Source organism: Apis cerana, linkage group LG15, assembly GCF_029169275.1.
Source record: "Apis cerana isolate GH-2021 linkage group LG15, AcerK_1.0, whole genome shotgun sequence".
Taxonomy (NCBI): domain Eukaryota; kingdom Metazoa; phylum Arthropoda; class Insecta; order Hymenoptera; family Apidae; genus Apis; species Apis cerana.
The window spans coordinates 5,407,379-5,420,326 of record NC_083866.1 but is presented as its reverse complement, the minus strand read 5'-3'; the positions used below and the strand labels follow the sequence as shown (position 1 = coordinate 5,420,326).

General features: G+C 24.2%; 4 protein-coding genes and 1 non-coding gene across 6 annotated transcripts; 2 read left to right on the top strand and 3 right to left on the bottom strand.

The window, feature by feature from the left end:
• Positions 1–93: 93 nt before the first annotated feature.
• On the bottom strand, positions 94–1,833 carry LOC107996269 (nucleoporin Nup43). The gene is made up of 7 exons (XM_017054233.3): positions 1,618–1,833; positions 1,377–1,481; positions 1,188–1,312; positions 980–1,104; positions 744–895; positions 420–666; positions 94–334 (listed from the first exon to the last, which is right to left on the bottom strand). Exons 1-7 carry the CDS (start codon positions 1,729–1,731, stop codon positions 162–164), a joined length of 1,041 nt encoding a protein of 346 aa, XP_016909722.1. The 5' UTR covers positions 1,732–1,833; the 3' UTR covers positions 94–161.
• A 328-nt stretch (positions 1,834–2,161) lies between these two features.
• LOC107996279 (TNF receptor-associated factor 6-like) lies at positions 2,162–4,033 on the top strand. Its single transcript, XM_017054241.3, has 5 exons — positions 2,162–2,446; positions 2,545–2,682; positions 2,767–2,985; positions 3,234–3,478; positions 3,560–4,033. The coding sequence occupies exons 1-5, from the start codon at positions 2,368–2,370 to the stop codon at positions 3,812–3,814; spliced, it is 936 nt and encodes a 311-aa protein (XP_016909730.1). The 5' UTR covers positions 2,162–2,367; the 3' UTR covers positions 3,815–4,033.
• Positions 4,022–5,960, bottom strand: LOC107996275 (uncharacterized). The gene is made up of 4 exons (XM_017054240.3): positions 5,615–5,960; positions 4,610–4,687; positions 4,454–4,532; positions 4,022–4,386 (listed from the first exon to the last, which is right to left on the bottom strand). The coding sequence occupies exons 1-4, from the start codon at positions 5,618–5,620 to the stop codon at positions 4,166–4,168; spliced, it is 384 nt and encodes a 127-aa protein (XP_016909729.1). The 5' UTR covers positions 5,621–5,960; the 3' UTR covers positions 4,022–4,165.
• A 1,350-nt stretch (positions 5,961–7,310) lies between these two features.
• Trnak-uuu (transfer RNA lysine (anticodon UUU)) lies at positions 7,311–7,383 on the top strand. Its single transcript has one exon. It is a non-coding gene; the product is annotated as a tRNA-Lys (tRNA).
• Positions 7,384–7,549: 166 nt separating this feature from the next.
• Positions 7,550–11,988, bottom strand: LOC107996359 (ribose-5-phosphate isomerase). 2 transcript variants are annotated; one of them, XM_017054380.3, is made up of 7 exons: positions 9,175–11,988; positions 9,019–9,079; positions 8,636–8,751; positions 8,436–8,569; positions 8,225–8,366; positions 7,984–8,149; positions 7,550–7,854 (listed from the first exon to the last, which is right to left on the bottom strand). In XM_017054380.3, exons 1-7 carry the CDS (start codon positions 9,244–9,246, stop codon positions 7,772–7,774), a joined length of 774 nt encoding a protein of 257 aa, XP_016909869.1. In that variant the 5' UTR covers positions 9,247–11,988; the 3' UTR covers positions 7,550–7,771. The 2 variants fall into 2 exon arrangements, with proteins under 2 accessions (XP_016909869.1, XP_016909870.1); XM_017054381.3 differs by having other exon boundaries at positions 7,550–8,149.
• Between the last annotated feature and the right edge of the window lie 960 nt (positions 11,989–12,948).

Sequence of the window (12,948 nt, the reverse complement as noted above, 5' to 3'; positions counted from 1 at the left end):
CTATGAAATAATATTATACGTGAAAAATAGCTTAAACGCGGGTAATTTCAAATTTACATAAAGGTAAAAAATTTTATTAAAAAAAAAAAATAGTTTTAAGGTAAGAAAGATATTTATTTTTTCATCTATTATAATTAGAAAAAATATAATTAGCTATATCATTAAAGAGGTATATTTTTAATAATGTACATTGCTTCATTATCACATCCAAAAAGTAATGTTGATTTATCAATATCAATAGTATTTATTGGCTTATGCATAGCATTATAAAGTGAAGTTACATTAACTTTACCATTTGTACCAATTGTATTTAACCAATGTGTATTTGTAGGATCTAAAAAAAATATATATTAATATATATATTTATAATTTGTTACTAGTTTAAAAAATATTTAAAATATTTTTATTATAAAACTTACCCAAACTTAGCTTTGAATGTTGAGCATTATTCCAATGCCATAATTCACCACTTCCTGAACATGTAAATAAATTTTCTGGTCTATCAGGGTGAAAAAGTATTTCACTAACAGCTTTTGCATGAGCATTCAGTTGAGACATTGGATATGTATTATGTCTTAAATCCCAAACTGTTAAGCTCCCATCACCACCACCAGCCACTACAATATGTCTTTGAGTTGGATGATGAGCAATACTTGTAGCTTCTGTCTATAAATAACTTTTTTTTTTATTCTAATATACATAATATATATAATTTCTTACAAATAACATTAGTCAAATCATACTTTTGCTTGATCAGAAAGCATAAATGTTGTAGCAGGAAGATCTTGATCATTTCTTAAATCCCAGACTTTCATATGTCCTCTGATATTTCCTGTAAGTATCTCATTATGTCTTAAGAAATCAATGCAATATAATGAGCAACTATCTGCATCATCTGAAATATAAATCTATTTTTGAAAACAATATACAAAATAAATATTATAGAAATAGAATATTATAGAATAAAATTCTATAATACCAATAACTCTAACTGGTTGTTTCTGTCCAGCTGTTAGAAGATTAATTCTTCCATCTTCTCCTACTGAAGCTATATCTTGTTCGAATGTGGAAAGTCCAGTACAAGGTGCATAATCATTTGTATTACTTAATATAAAATATAAAATATAAAATAATAATATAAAATATACAATATAAAATAAATAAATAAAAATCTTAATAAAACTTACTCAAATTTGTGTATAAATTCCCATGACATATGTTCTTTAAATTGAGAATATGGATTTTCATGGATTTGTAACAATCTAACAGTACCTATAGATGTTGATACCACAAAAAAATCTTTCGAAATAAACTGTAAAAATAATATTAATAAAAAAATTGACAAATATATTTTTTATTAAGTAATAAATAAAAACCTTTATTTCAGTTACATCTCCGAGAATTGCATAAGATGAAACAACTGCTGGATAGGATTCGCCATCATCATTCATTTGAAATGTCCAATGCGTTACTTTATTTACCTGAAAAGAAATAAAAAATTCTAATAATGTAAATAAATATATTTATTAATAAACGTAATTCAATAAAATAATTATATTATATAATTTATATGTATATAACAATATAATAGGTTAAGTCTATTGAAGATAACCTTACCGGATCGTCCCAACTACCGGTAATAAAATTAATAGCATCTTCAAAATCTTCATGTTTCCATCTAATTTTAGAAATTTTTTCCGATACAAATGTACCTTGTACATTTTCACTCATTTTGTTATAAAATACAATTTAATTTGGAATATAAATGATAAAAATGAGGATTACCATCCATATATACGCGCGTTTCTACGCGACTGTCAAAAAAACCGCCAAATGTATTAAAGGAATCTTAGCATCATATCATAAAATGAATACTTATAATCTACATTTTATATTTTTATTCTTTTATTTTTAAACATTAAATATGAAAAAATTGTTTTAATTATTTTATTTATTTTTTATATATATAATATTGAAGAAATTTATGTATTTAAAATTATTTATTTAAAATAATTATATAAAAAAAAAATTAAAAAAAGATTCAAGTAAAAATTTAAAAGAATATTTTAATTTTTATATGAAAATTAATTACAAGAGAAATAGAGATTTATCTTTATTTAATAATTTATAAGAAATCTAGAGGACAGTTTTTTGGCGATCATGCTACAAACTACATCTGCATCTTATAGCTCTTGAAATTTAAATTGTTTCAAATAATATAATTCATGAATTCTGAAATTTTAAGAAACTTTCTGACACAGTTATTTAAAGATGCTATCGAATCTATTTTTATAAGGACCGGAAATCGAGATATTTTTATTTGAGTAGACAAAATTTCGAATAATCTTAAAACGGATCACTTACAAGATGTCATCGACGGTTTTGTTGTTTTTATATCTGAATATGCTCTACTTAACTTGCTGTGATGTAAGCGTTTCAAGACTATGTAAGTATTAATAAAAAGACAAAGATTTTAATGTTGCATATTTAAGAATACATATTTTATTTAAAAATTTTTATTTAAAAAAAAAATTAAAATCTTAGCTGAAATAAACACAAATTTATCAAGTGATGAAAGTGTCACGGAAACGCAACAAACATCTTGTAAAATTGCTACGGAAAAATTAGTTACTAGTGCACATGCAAGTGTCACGAGAGTACTTACTGGAACTTGCAATACAAGTAAGAAATAATTATTTAATTTTTTTATTCGTAACATTTTCTATCATTTAATAATAAAATAATAAAATTATTCGTAAATAACAGAAATAATCGATGAAAAAATACAAGCTTTAGAAAAAAATCTGACTAAAGAATTGGAAGAAATCAAGATATTACTTAATACAATTCTAGAGATTAAAAAAGACTTGCCAAAGTTAACGAAATTATTTGATGACTATCACAAAGAAAGTGAGATATTAACTCCAAGACAATTTGAAATCGACAACTTCAATAATACGATCCAAAGAATTTCAACGTTAAACGGTTTGTATGCGCTAAAAAGCAAAATTTGAATAAAAAAATTAATAAATTTAATAAATTTATTTCTTTTTTTTATATATGGTTTATTATTATATTATATTTATTATATTATTATTATATTTTCTCTATATATTTATATAATAAATATATTTATTTATATAATAAATAAAGGAAACCGTATAAAAATGAAATCAATATAAAATAATAAGACGGAATATAAAATTTTTGACAATATGTTTAATATGTTTCAGGATCCGCGAACTTCTTTTTTTATTATTGGCAAATAAAAAATTTTGATGAGAAACTTGCCAATTGGAAAACTGCTCGTTTCATACGCAGTTCAACATTTTATGTAGGCTACAATGGATATGCCATGTACATCAAAGTTACACCACGATATTTTCCGGACGGTACAATTTTCATAGGAGTCGGATTAACTCGTGGTCACCACGATTCCATTCTTAAATGGCCATTTCCTTATAAAATTCGTCTCGAGGTAAAAGAAATAATTCCAAACTTTATTCTCTTTCTTTTTTTTTTATAAAAATAATCGTTTTCTTATAAAAATAATCCTCAGGTTTTAGATCATTCATCCAAGCAATCACAACGAGATCGACGATCACGAATCTGGGATCCATCCATGCTTTGTTCGGAATATTTTTGGGGTCGTCCAAAATTAACTGGAGAACCAGATAATCCAGAATGCGTTGGATTGAGTATTCCACGACAAGTTCTTTTCTATAAATTGCCGTTTTCAATCAATCATCTATTGAGCAATACGAAATATCTTTGGAAGGGAAGTATTACAATAAAGCTAACAATTTATCTTTAGATGATTTTATTTCTGATGATCATATATATGTATATATATATGTGTGTGTTTGTGTGTGTGTGTATATATATATATATATACACATATAGCAATTTGATCGATAATAATATATTTTTTAATTAATTTTATTTAATTTTTACTAGAAGTATAAGCAATTATGTAAAAGAAAAATAAATAGATTGAATAGAATATTAAATGAATAGAATATTCTTTATCACTGACATAAATTATTTATTGAGATAAAAGAACAGAAAAATGAAATGTAATAACAAAATAATATATTTTTTAACATTCCACATCGCGAATAATTCGCATTAATCGTTTATTCAAACAATGAGATTTTTCTAGAAATTATTCTAGAGATGATGATCGAATGTCGATTCTTTTGTGAAGAGGCATTCTACCAGATAGATACATCTGTGGAACTCCAGATAATTGATATTCGTTCACGTTTCGGGTAGCTGCCCTTAGCAACGCTTTATAGATAGAAAACGGAAGTCGTATGTTGCCATTTATTTCCAAATCCTGAGAATCAGTTGGATTTTCATGGAAATTTCTTTTTTTCCCGCATCCTAAAAATAATTGATTATTTTAAATAATTGTATTTTTTGTTATATCAAAGATTAGATTCTTTCTCACCGGTAAATGCATTGCAAAAAGGTCTCTTCATTTTTAACGATTCGTCTGTCGTAAAAACATCTAAAAACTGTTGCTCCATCTAATAATTGATTTAATTTCAATTAATTATTAAAGTAATTATTGATATCATTTATTCTTTGAGATGATGTAATTTACCTTGCTTTGAGATTCTTCGGAATATATCACATTCATTAAACATACGAAAGCAAGGATACAGCAAACGTAATTGATTATCTAGAATAGACAATCGAAGAGTATTCAATTTGTTTAAATGAAATAAGAATTGTTTTTACTCATTAAACTCATAAGTTGATGAACCGATAATAAAAAGAATGAAAAATGAAGATAAAATCTTAATAATTATAGATCCACACGTAATTTCTAATAAGCACGTTGATTATATAAGTATCATATGTGAAACTTTCAAACATGTTAACTGTTATAATCTGCTTATGACTTTAATCAGGTTTGTACTGTGGTTAATTAATGTCGAACGATACTAGCTGGTCGATTATCCCTTCGAGCGATAAGTTCGTCATCCATGCAAATCAAACTTTTTAATTTTATTTTGCAAATATATGATGTATCAATGAAAAAGATTGAAACAATGTAATGATATGATTTAATAAAAGTAAGTTATAACTTTTACTTTTGATAACATTTCAATGAATATCAGTTAAAATCTCGTTATTACTTTAAATATTTGTTTAAATAATTCCTCATTGAAAATTATAATGAGTTAATTCAAATTATATTATCAATCGAAAAAGCAAATTGAAAATAATAATGCAATCTTCTGAAATGCATTAATAAATAGAAGCATCACTATAATAGATCAGAAAATTAATATGCACATAATCTATATAAATTATATAAATTATATTACTTAAAAGAATATTTTTAGAAATGTACATACAAAAAATATTATGTATTTAAGTACGATAGATTTTTCTAAAAGATCGATTTTTATTATGTAATATTATGATATGTTTTAAATATTAATAATATTCTCATATATGAAACTACTTTAATAAAATATTTTAACAAAGAAATTCTTTTTTTATCGATTTGATTAGAGAATTAAATTAAAATAATTAAATTATAATATTTCCAAAATTATTGAAAATTTAAACAGCTAAAGAACGGAGTTAAAAAAGTTACCTTCATATCGAATGTCTGAACTTTAGAAATCAGCTGCAACTTGAGGAAAGATTTCTGTAGGAACTCGAAGAAAGATTCTTCTTGATTATTTCTCGATTATTTTTTTTACTTTCTGTACTTCAAATAAGTAAGTTTCTTGGCTAAAGATTGATACTCACTGAAGAAGTCAAGTCTCCGTATGAGGGATGAAATCGCGCTTCGGCTCTTCAAATACTCATCCCCTCTTTCGTTGTTTCGTTCGAGGGCGTAAATACATGCGCCGAAAGAACGCATGATCATTCATAATAGTCCTCGAAACAGTACATTTAACATCCCTTATACAGATTGTGGATAGTCTAAGATGTAATTTGTAATCTAATCGGTAAGAAACGCAGAAATTATGCATTTGATCATGTTTTGTTTGTATAATCACATTTCGTCTATTTTAACCGTTCATGCATTAAAGATTGAATACATAATATACATATATAACATAAATACATTATATGATGTATAAAAATTATCAAATATGAAACAATTTTAAGACATTTTAAATATGTTAAGCAATTAAAAAATAATATCTGTATTTTTTTTATATTATGTTACAAGAAATAATAAAATTCTAAAAAGAAAAAAATAATCATTTCTTCTAAATCTAGTTTCAAAGTAACTTTCTTTTCTAGAAAATATTATCAAAAGATAAAAGATGTAAGTCTTTAAAAAGTATGAAAAGTTTTAATGGTTTTTTATCTCTTGTGTCATTATCTCATTTACATCCAATCACAAAAATAACTTATTATATTTGATAAATATGCAAAAATTGAAAACAGGAGATCGAAACATTATACAACGATCAATGCAAGAAGCAGCTTATGAAGCATTGACCGATAAGAAACTTCGTGTAAATCAAAGGAAAGCAGCCCGGGGTTAAGTACTTACAACGTTCGCACATCAGAACCCGCTGAGTTACGTTAAAGTTGTTCAATCTTTGGTGCTGCCTCTTATTCACCCTCTTTCATTTAAATTTTTAATCATTTTTTTTTTGAATATTTATTCGATTATATATTAAATACAAATTAAAAAATATATGTATTCCGTATAATATATTTCGAATCAAAATATTTTTTAAAAATAAAATATTTTTTTTATATATATTTATATACAATATATTTTTTTTATGTACAATATTTATTGCACATATGAAATTTCGAAATGAACTTTTTTTATTACAATATTTAATCTATAAATAAAATTTTTTATATTAAATTTTCATAAGTTTTGTTACCATTTTTTGTGCATTTTCAAAAATATATTTATATTTATAATTGAATTTATAATTGATTTTAAGTTAATGAATAAGCGATATTAATATTATTAATATTAATATTAAATTAATATTATTCTTGATATGTATTACATTATATTCTTGGTATATATATAAAGAACATTTATATATAAAATGAATAATCATTTTATCAATGTTTCGCTTTGTTAAAAATGTTTATATAAAAATTATATCTAGATTAGATTTCTAAATAATCTATATAATAAATAAATATAAATGATATTATTTATTAAAATAAAAAGAAAGAAAATAATTTTTTAATTTTCATATTTAATATATTATTCAATTAATTATAATAATCAATAAAATTCTTAATGGAATTTTTTTGAATAAATTCTACTTTTACTAGTTACAAAAATACAATTCTCGAATGCCTGGATAGCTCAGTCGGTAGAGCATCAGACTTTTAATCTGAGGGTCCAGGGTTCGAGTCCCTGTTCGGGCGTTTATTTTTTTTTTTTTATACATCATAGATTATTTATAACGACACATCTTATTAATTTATTTATACAATATTTAATAAATAGAAATAAAATAATGATAAATAAAATTTAATATAAATATTTTTTTTTAAATTTTAATATAGATATATAGTGAATAAAAACAAAATATTATATAAAAATTTCTATATTTTTTTAATTTTTAGTTTTACAATGATTAATTATTATACAAACAGTGTATAATTATTTGAGCACCACTTATAGCACACTTAGAATAAAAATTATCACAAAAAAAAGATTTTAAGTATTTTATGTGTTCCTTTATACATTGAATCAAAAAATAAATATGTAAAAAGTACAGAAAATAATTCAGTCTATAAAACACAATCTTATTTAAGATCTAGTTGCAAAAAGATTAAGATTTGAATGTATATGAATGTAATATGTCATAAATGGCAAGAATGAAAATATATTATCTAAAAAAAAATTAAGATTATTTCAATCCTTTTGTCATAATTTAAACTAAATTTAAATTAATATCATGAATTATGAACATATTTAAAATATTGTTAATATAAAACATTAAAATTGTTCTTTAACACTACCATCAGGCATTCCAAAGTACACTTTTTTTGCCATTTTTATAAAAAGTCCAGTTTCAACTACTCCTGGTATCATTGAGATTTCTATATTGATTTTATCCCAATTACTTATATCACGAGGAAAATGCCAATCAAGGATAAAATTACCATTATCTGTTATAACTGGACCCTAGAAAAGAGTAATTAATATAATATACACAATATTTATTAATTTACAAGAAAAAATTTATTAAAAAATATTTACAGCTTTAGCTAAAGCCATTCTAACTTTCACAAGTCCTCCATAATTATCTTCAATTCTTCTTAAAATAGCAACATATGCCATAGGAACTACTTCAATAGGAATACCTTTTTTATATTGTTCACCAAGTTTTTGAGAATTTTTCCTAAAATTATATTAAATATTATAAGTAAAAGTAATTATCAAAATATTTCTTTTGCAAAAATACATTTACGTATAATCTGCTACTATAATAAGTTGATTAGCACAGGATGCAACAATTTTTTCTTGAAGTAAACAACCTCCTCCTCCTTTGATAAGATTCATGTCGGAATCAACTTCATCTGCTCCATCAATTGCACAATCCAACTGTTAATGTTTAAACAACAATATACAAAGTTTTTATAAATAATAAAATAAAAAATTGTTTCTTACTTTAGGATAGGTCTCCAAATCACCCAATGTAAGATGATTATTTAATATTAATTGCCGAGCTTGGAATGAAGTTGGAACACAAATAACATTAAGATTTTCCTCCTTTACACGTTCAACTGAAATATAATTTATTCAATCATTTATTTATATAAATATATGATAAATATATATTAGAAATATCTTAAATCTATGTAAGAAAATTTATAATTTGAGAATTAAAATACTTGTTCCAATTATATTTGAATCAAATAATCTTATCTCTTTATGGGATCAAAGGTCTATTCTATTAATGTCTTAAAGAAAAAATGAAATACAAACTACAGTAATATACAAGAAAAATTTATTACAAATGATCATAATTATATATAAAATAGAATGTTTACCAAGCCTGTGAATAGCATATATTACTGTAGATCCACTACCAATTCCAATGATACTGTTATTCTGTAAAATGGTTGTACGCAAAATTTAAATAATAAAATACTAATAAATTTATATAACCTGTTATTATATCATAATTTATTTAAAAGTAAAATTACCTTCACATATTCATCAACTGCTTTGTAAGCTGCAATTTGTTTAGCACTCTCGAGAGTAAGTAACTCTCCCATTTTTAGAAAGTTTTTTAAAATGTTGAAAATATTTGCTAACGCGCGAAACTATGAACTTTTATCAGATACATATGTACATATTAATAAACAGATTACTAATACGTATTTTCAAAATCATTCTACGGTTACGTTTATAGTAACGAACAAATCACAAGTTAATACTTGTGCGCAAGTCTAATTTAAAAACTAGCGCCAAGTTCAAATTCAAATAATTCTATTACAATATTTAAAAAAATATAAAAGTTTTTCGATTTATATAATAAGTATAAACAATATATAATAACAATTATATAATAAATATAAACGAATTTAATCGAATTTCCATTATATTTAGCATCAGAGGCGAATAACACAAAATACAACCAAACACAATTTACATTTCAATAATTATTATGTATAAGATTTCATTTTAATTGCCTATTATTACTTTAGTAGTAATATTCATTAACACTTTTCACTTTAATGTGTCACGCAGAATATTTCTGTTTTATCATCATAATTTTTTTCATTCGATTTTATTCTTTTTCTCTTCTCTTTTTCACTTTCGTTTATTACGCGCATACATTTTGTATCGGTCGATTTCTTTTTCGATTTTTTAAAAATCAGGTAAAAATTCGCGAATAGTCACTGTAATTTTATTATGTATTTTCGAACAGGCTTAGGGAAAAATTGTTAGCAAAAATTCAATACATTGTTACGCGATGCTTTTGACAGCAATTTTGTTGAAATTAAAAAATCAGAAATCTAGTTTTCTCGACAAAATGAGTGCTCTTTAACTACATGTATCGATGAGCAAGGCCGAATTAAGGTAATCTTGTGAATGCACGATTGTGCGATATCTAATACTATACTGATCACAAAGAAATCAGCTTTGCATAATATAACTAGGACATTTACCACCATTTTGTCTTTCAAAGATTTACACATGAAAATCTGCGTTTTTCACAACGAAGAGTGAACATTGTTTTGAAGCTTACATATATAAAGCCGATGAATGCTTATCATGAATTATTTTTTAATTTTTTTAGCTCAGGCAGTGGATCACGCTTAATGCGGCCGTGCCATTAAGTTCGTAACTCGAGTAAATTTGCAATAATAGTAATTGCAATTCAATATTTGTATTCGAAGATTTACTTTCTATGTGTTTCTTTCTCTAATTTATTTCAACCTGGTTGTGTAATCCATTTATAAAATAATCGATGTTTCAATTGAGAAATTCTTAAGATAAAAATTATTTGATAAGCAAAGAAAAAATGAAAAAGAAAAAAAAAAGATGAAACATATTTTCTTTTGTTCTTCTCGTACAGGCACACACATACACAAATATGTATACATACAGTTTTCCTTCGTTCATTCTTACACTGCTTTGTTTGCCCGACGAACTAGAAAGGACTTATGTGGGGGAAGCTTTATTACATCCATTTTTGTTTTGATTCTACCCTTTTATCCCGTACACCACCCTTCATCACTTGAAACAAGAAGATGTAGAAAAAAATCATTTGGATTTTAGAGGGCTACAAAAGCCGCTACATTGTTTTTTAACCCACTCTTCTTTCTAGTTACATACATATACTTATATGCGCTTTGCTAGGTCCTACAAATTTTTCTATCGTGCTCTCCTCCGTACACCACTCGCTTCTTCCTTTGGCTAGGATTATAAATAAAACTTGTCAGAATTCCGTCAAAAATACTAATCGATCTTAAAATATTTGAATATATTTAACAAAATTAATGCATAAGACAAAAGTCTTAAACACGACATGATTCTATTAAATAATTAAAACAAACTAAAAAATTTTCATATTATAACAATATTACACATATTTCAGTATAACAAAAATATGAATCGAACAATGCTTCAATTGAGAATATTTTTTATTTAATTTTATTTATTTAATCTTATTTAATACCAAAAAGATCTTGTATTTTTTTCTATTCATGTCGTATTCTTTCGCTAAATATTATTTACTGTGAAATTTTTCAAATAAAACTCTAACGTGAGGAAGGCAACGCTGCAACAGTTCTTAATCATGCACATCCGCATATATCACAGTACAAAAATACTGTGGAAAATATAGTATAATAAATATTCTTAATAAAAAAGAAAAGAAAGTTTCCTTTCTCACGTTCATCATTATTTCTTTTTATTATTATTATTATTTTTTTTTTACCTTTTTTCCTTTTTTTTATCAGATAGCATCTTAATGACAAAGTACAATTTTTTATGAATGATTCGCGCGTCGTTAATTACAATATTATTAATGTCAACGACACATCCCCTTCGTTAAAATTATTATATTTTAATAATATATATATGTATATGTATACATATATACATATATATACCATTATAGAAAGAAAGGGATTCCTTCCCATATAATTGGGCCACCATCTATATATAAGCCCTATTATTAATCGCTAATAATTGATTATAAAGATAAGAAACAGTATTATAATAAGAGTGTAATATGATAAATTATCGAGATTTTAATTAAATTTAAAATTTTTTTATTTTTTTCCTAAGGATAAATTGTGTGTATTGTGTTTTCAATAGCATTATTTTCAGTTTTCTTCCTTATTTTTAGCCATCTACATAATTTTTACTTTGATACGTAAATTCATGTTCTTTATATTAATTAATAAAGAAAATAAGTCGAATCTACGCACAAACGCAATTATTCAATTGCTCTTATACAAATGCGTAGAAGTATACATACATTCACGTCAATGTATGTTATGTATATGTATATTTAATATATATATATATATAAGTATGTATATATATATATATATACATACTTATATATACACATATATATATACACATATACATATATATATACTTATATATCATTTATTTATATTCATACGATAGGCAATGATGCGTAAAATATATTTAAATATAAATTGAAATTTTCAATTCATTAGAAGAAAATTCTCTTCATCGAATAGAAAAGGGGAAAATGTCGTACGCGTTCCATATTTTTTTGTTTTTTTCTTCTTATTTTTTTTTTTTTTTTTAATCCAAAAAATGTAACGAGGTTGAATTCCACCTTTAATCTTCATGATTCATTGTAAAACTGGCTACATTTACTTTGACAGAATTATATTCTTAGTGAAGTTGTCTTCTCTTCTATTTTTTCATTCTCTTTCTTTTCTTTTTTGTTAATTCGTCGGGCGTAAAGGTTTCGATTAAAAATTCACAGAAAATTATTTTTCCTTATATACTCGACGATATACGGATAAAGGACGATAAAAACAACTGTTTAAGCCACCCAAGAATATTTTTTTTCTGTTTGTTACTTCATTCACAAGAATAATTGTTTGATAATTTTATTTCTTTTTTCATGAAGGATATTCAGGAGAATCATCGATATTTTTAAAAAGCATACTAATTTCTTAAAAATATTAAATATCAAAACTTTCTAATGCAATTAATTAAGATTTAAGAATATTTATAAATTAAGAAAAAAGGTATTTAATTATGTATGCTTTTTTTTTAGGAAAAAGAAAAGAAAAAGGAAGAATTTAAGCGTTACGATGATACTCCAAGATATCTTTTCATTTTTATCAATAAATATATATATAAATATAAATATATATTAATATATAAATAAATATATATATATTTATTCATATATAATCTAAAAAGCTGTTTGTTAAGATTATGCTAAGATTTCAAAATAAAATATGACAAACATC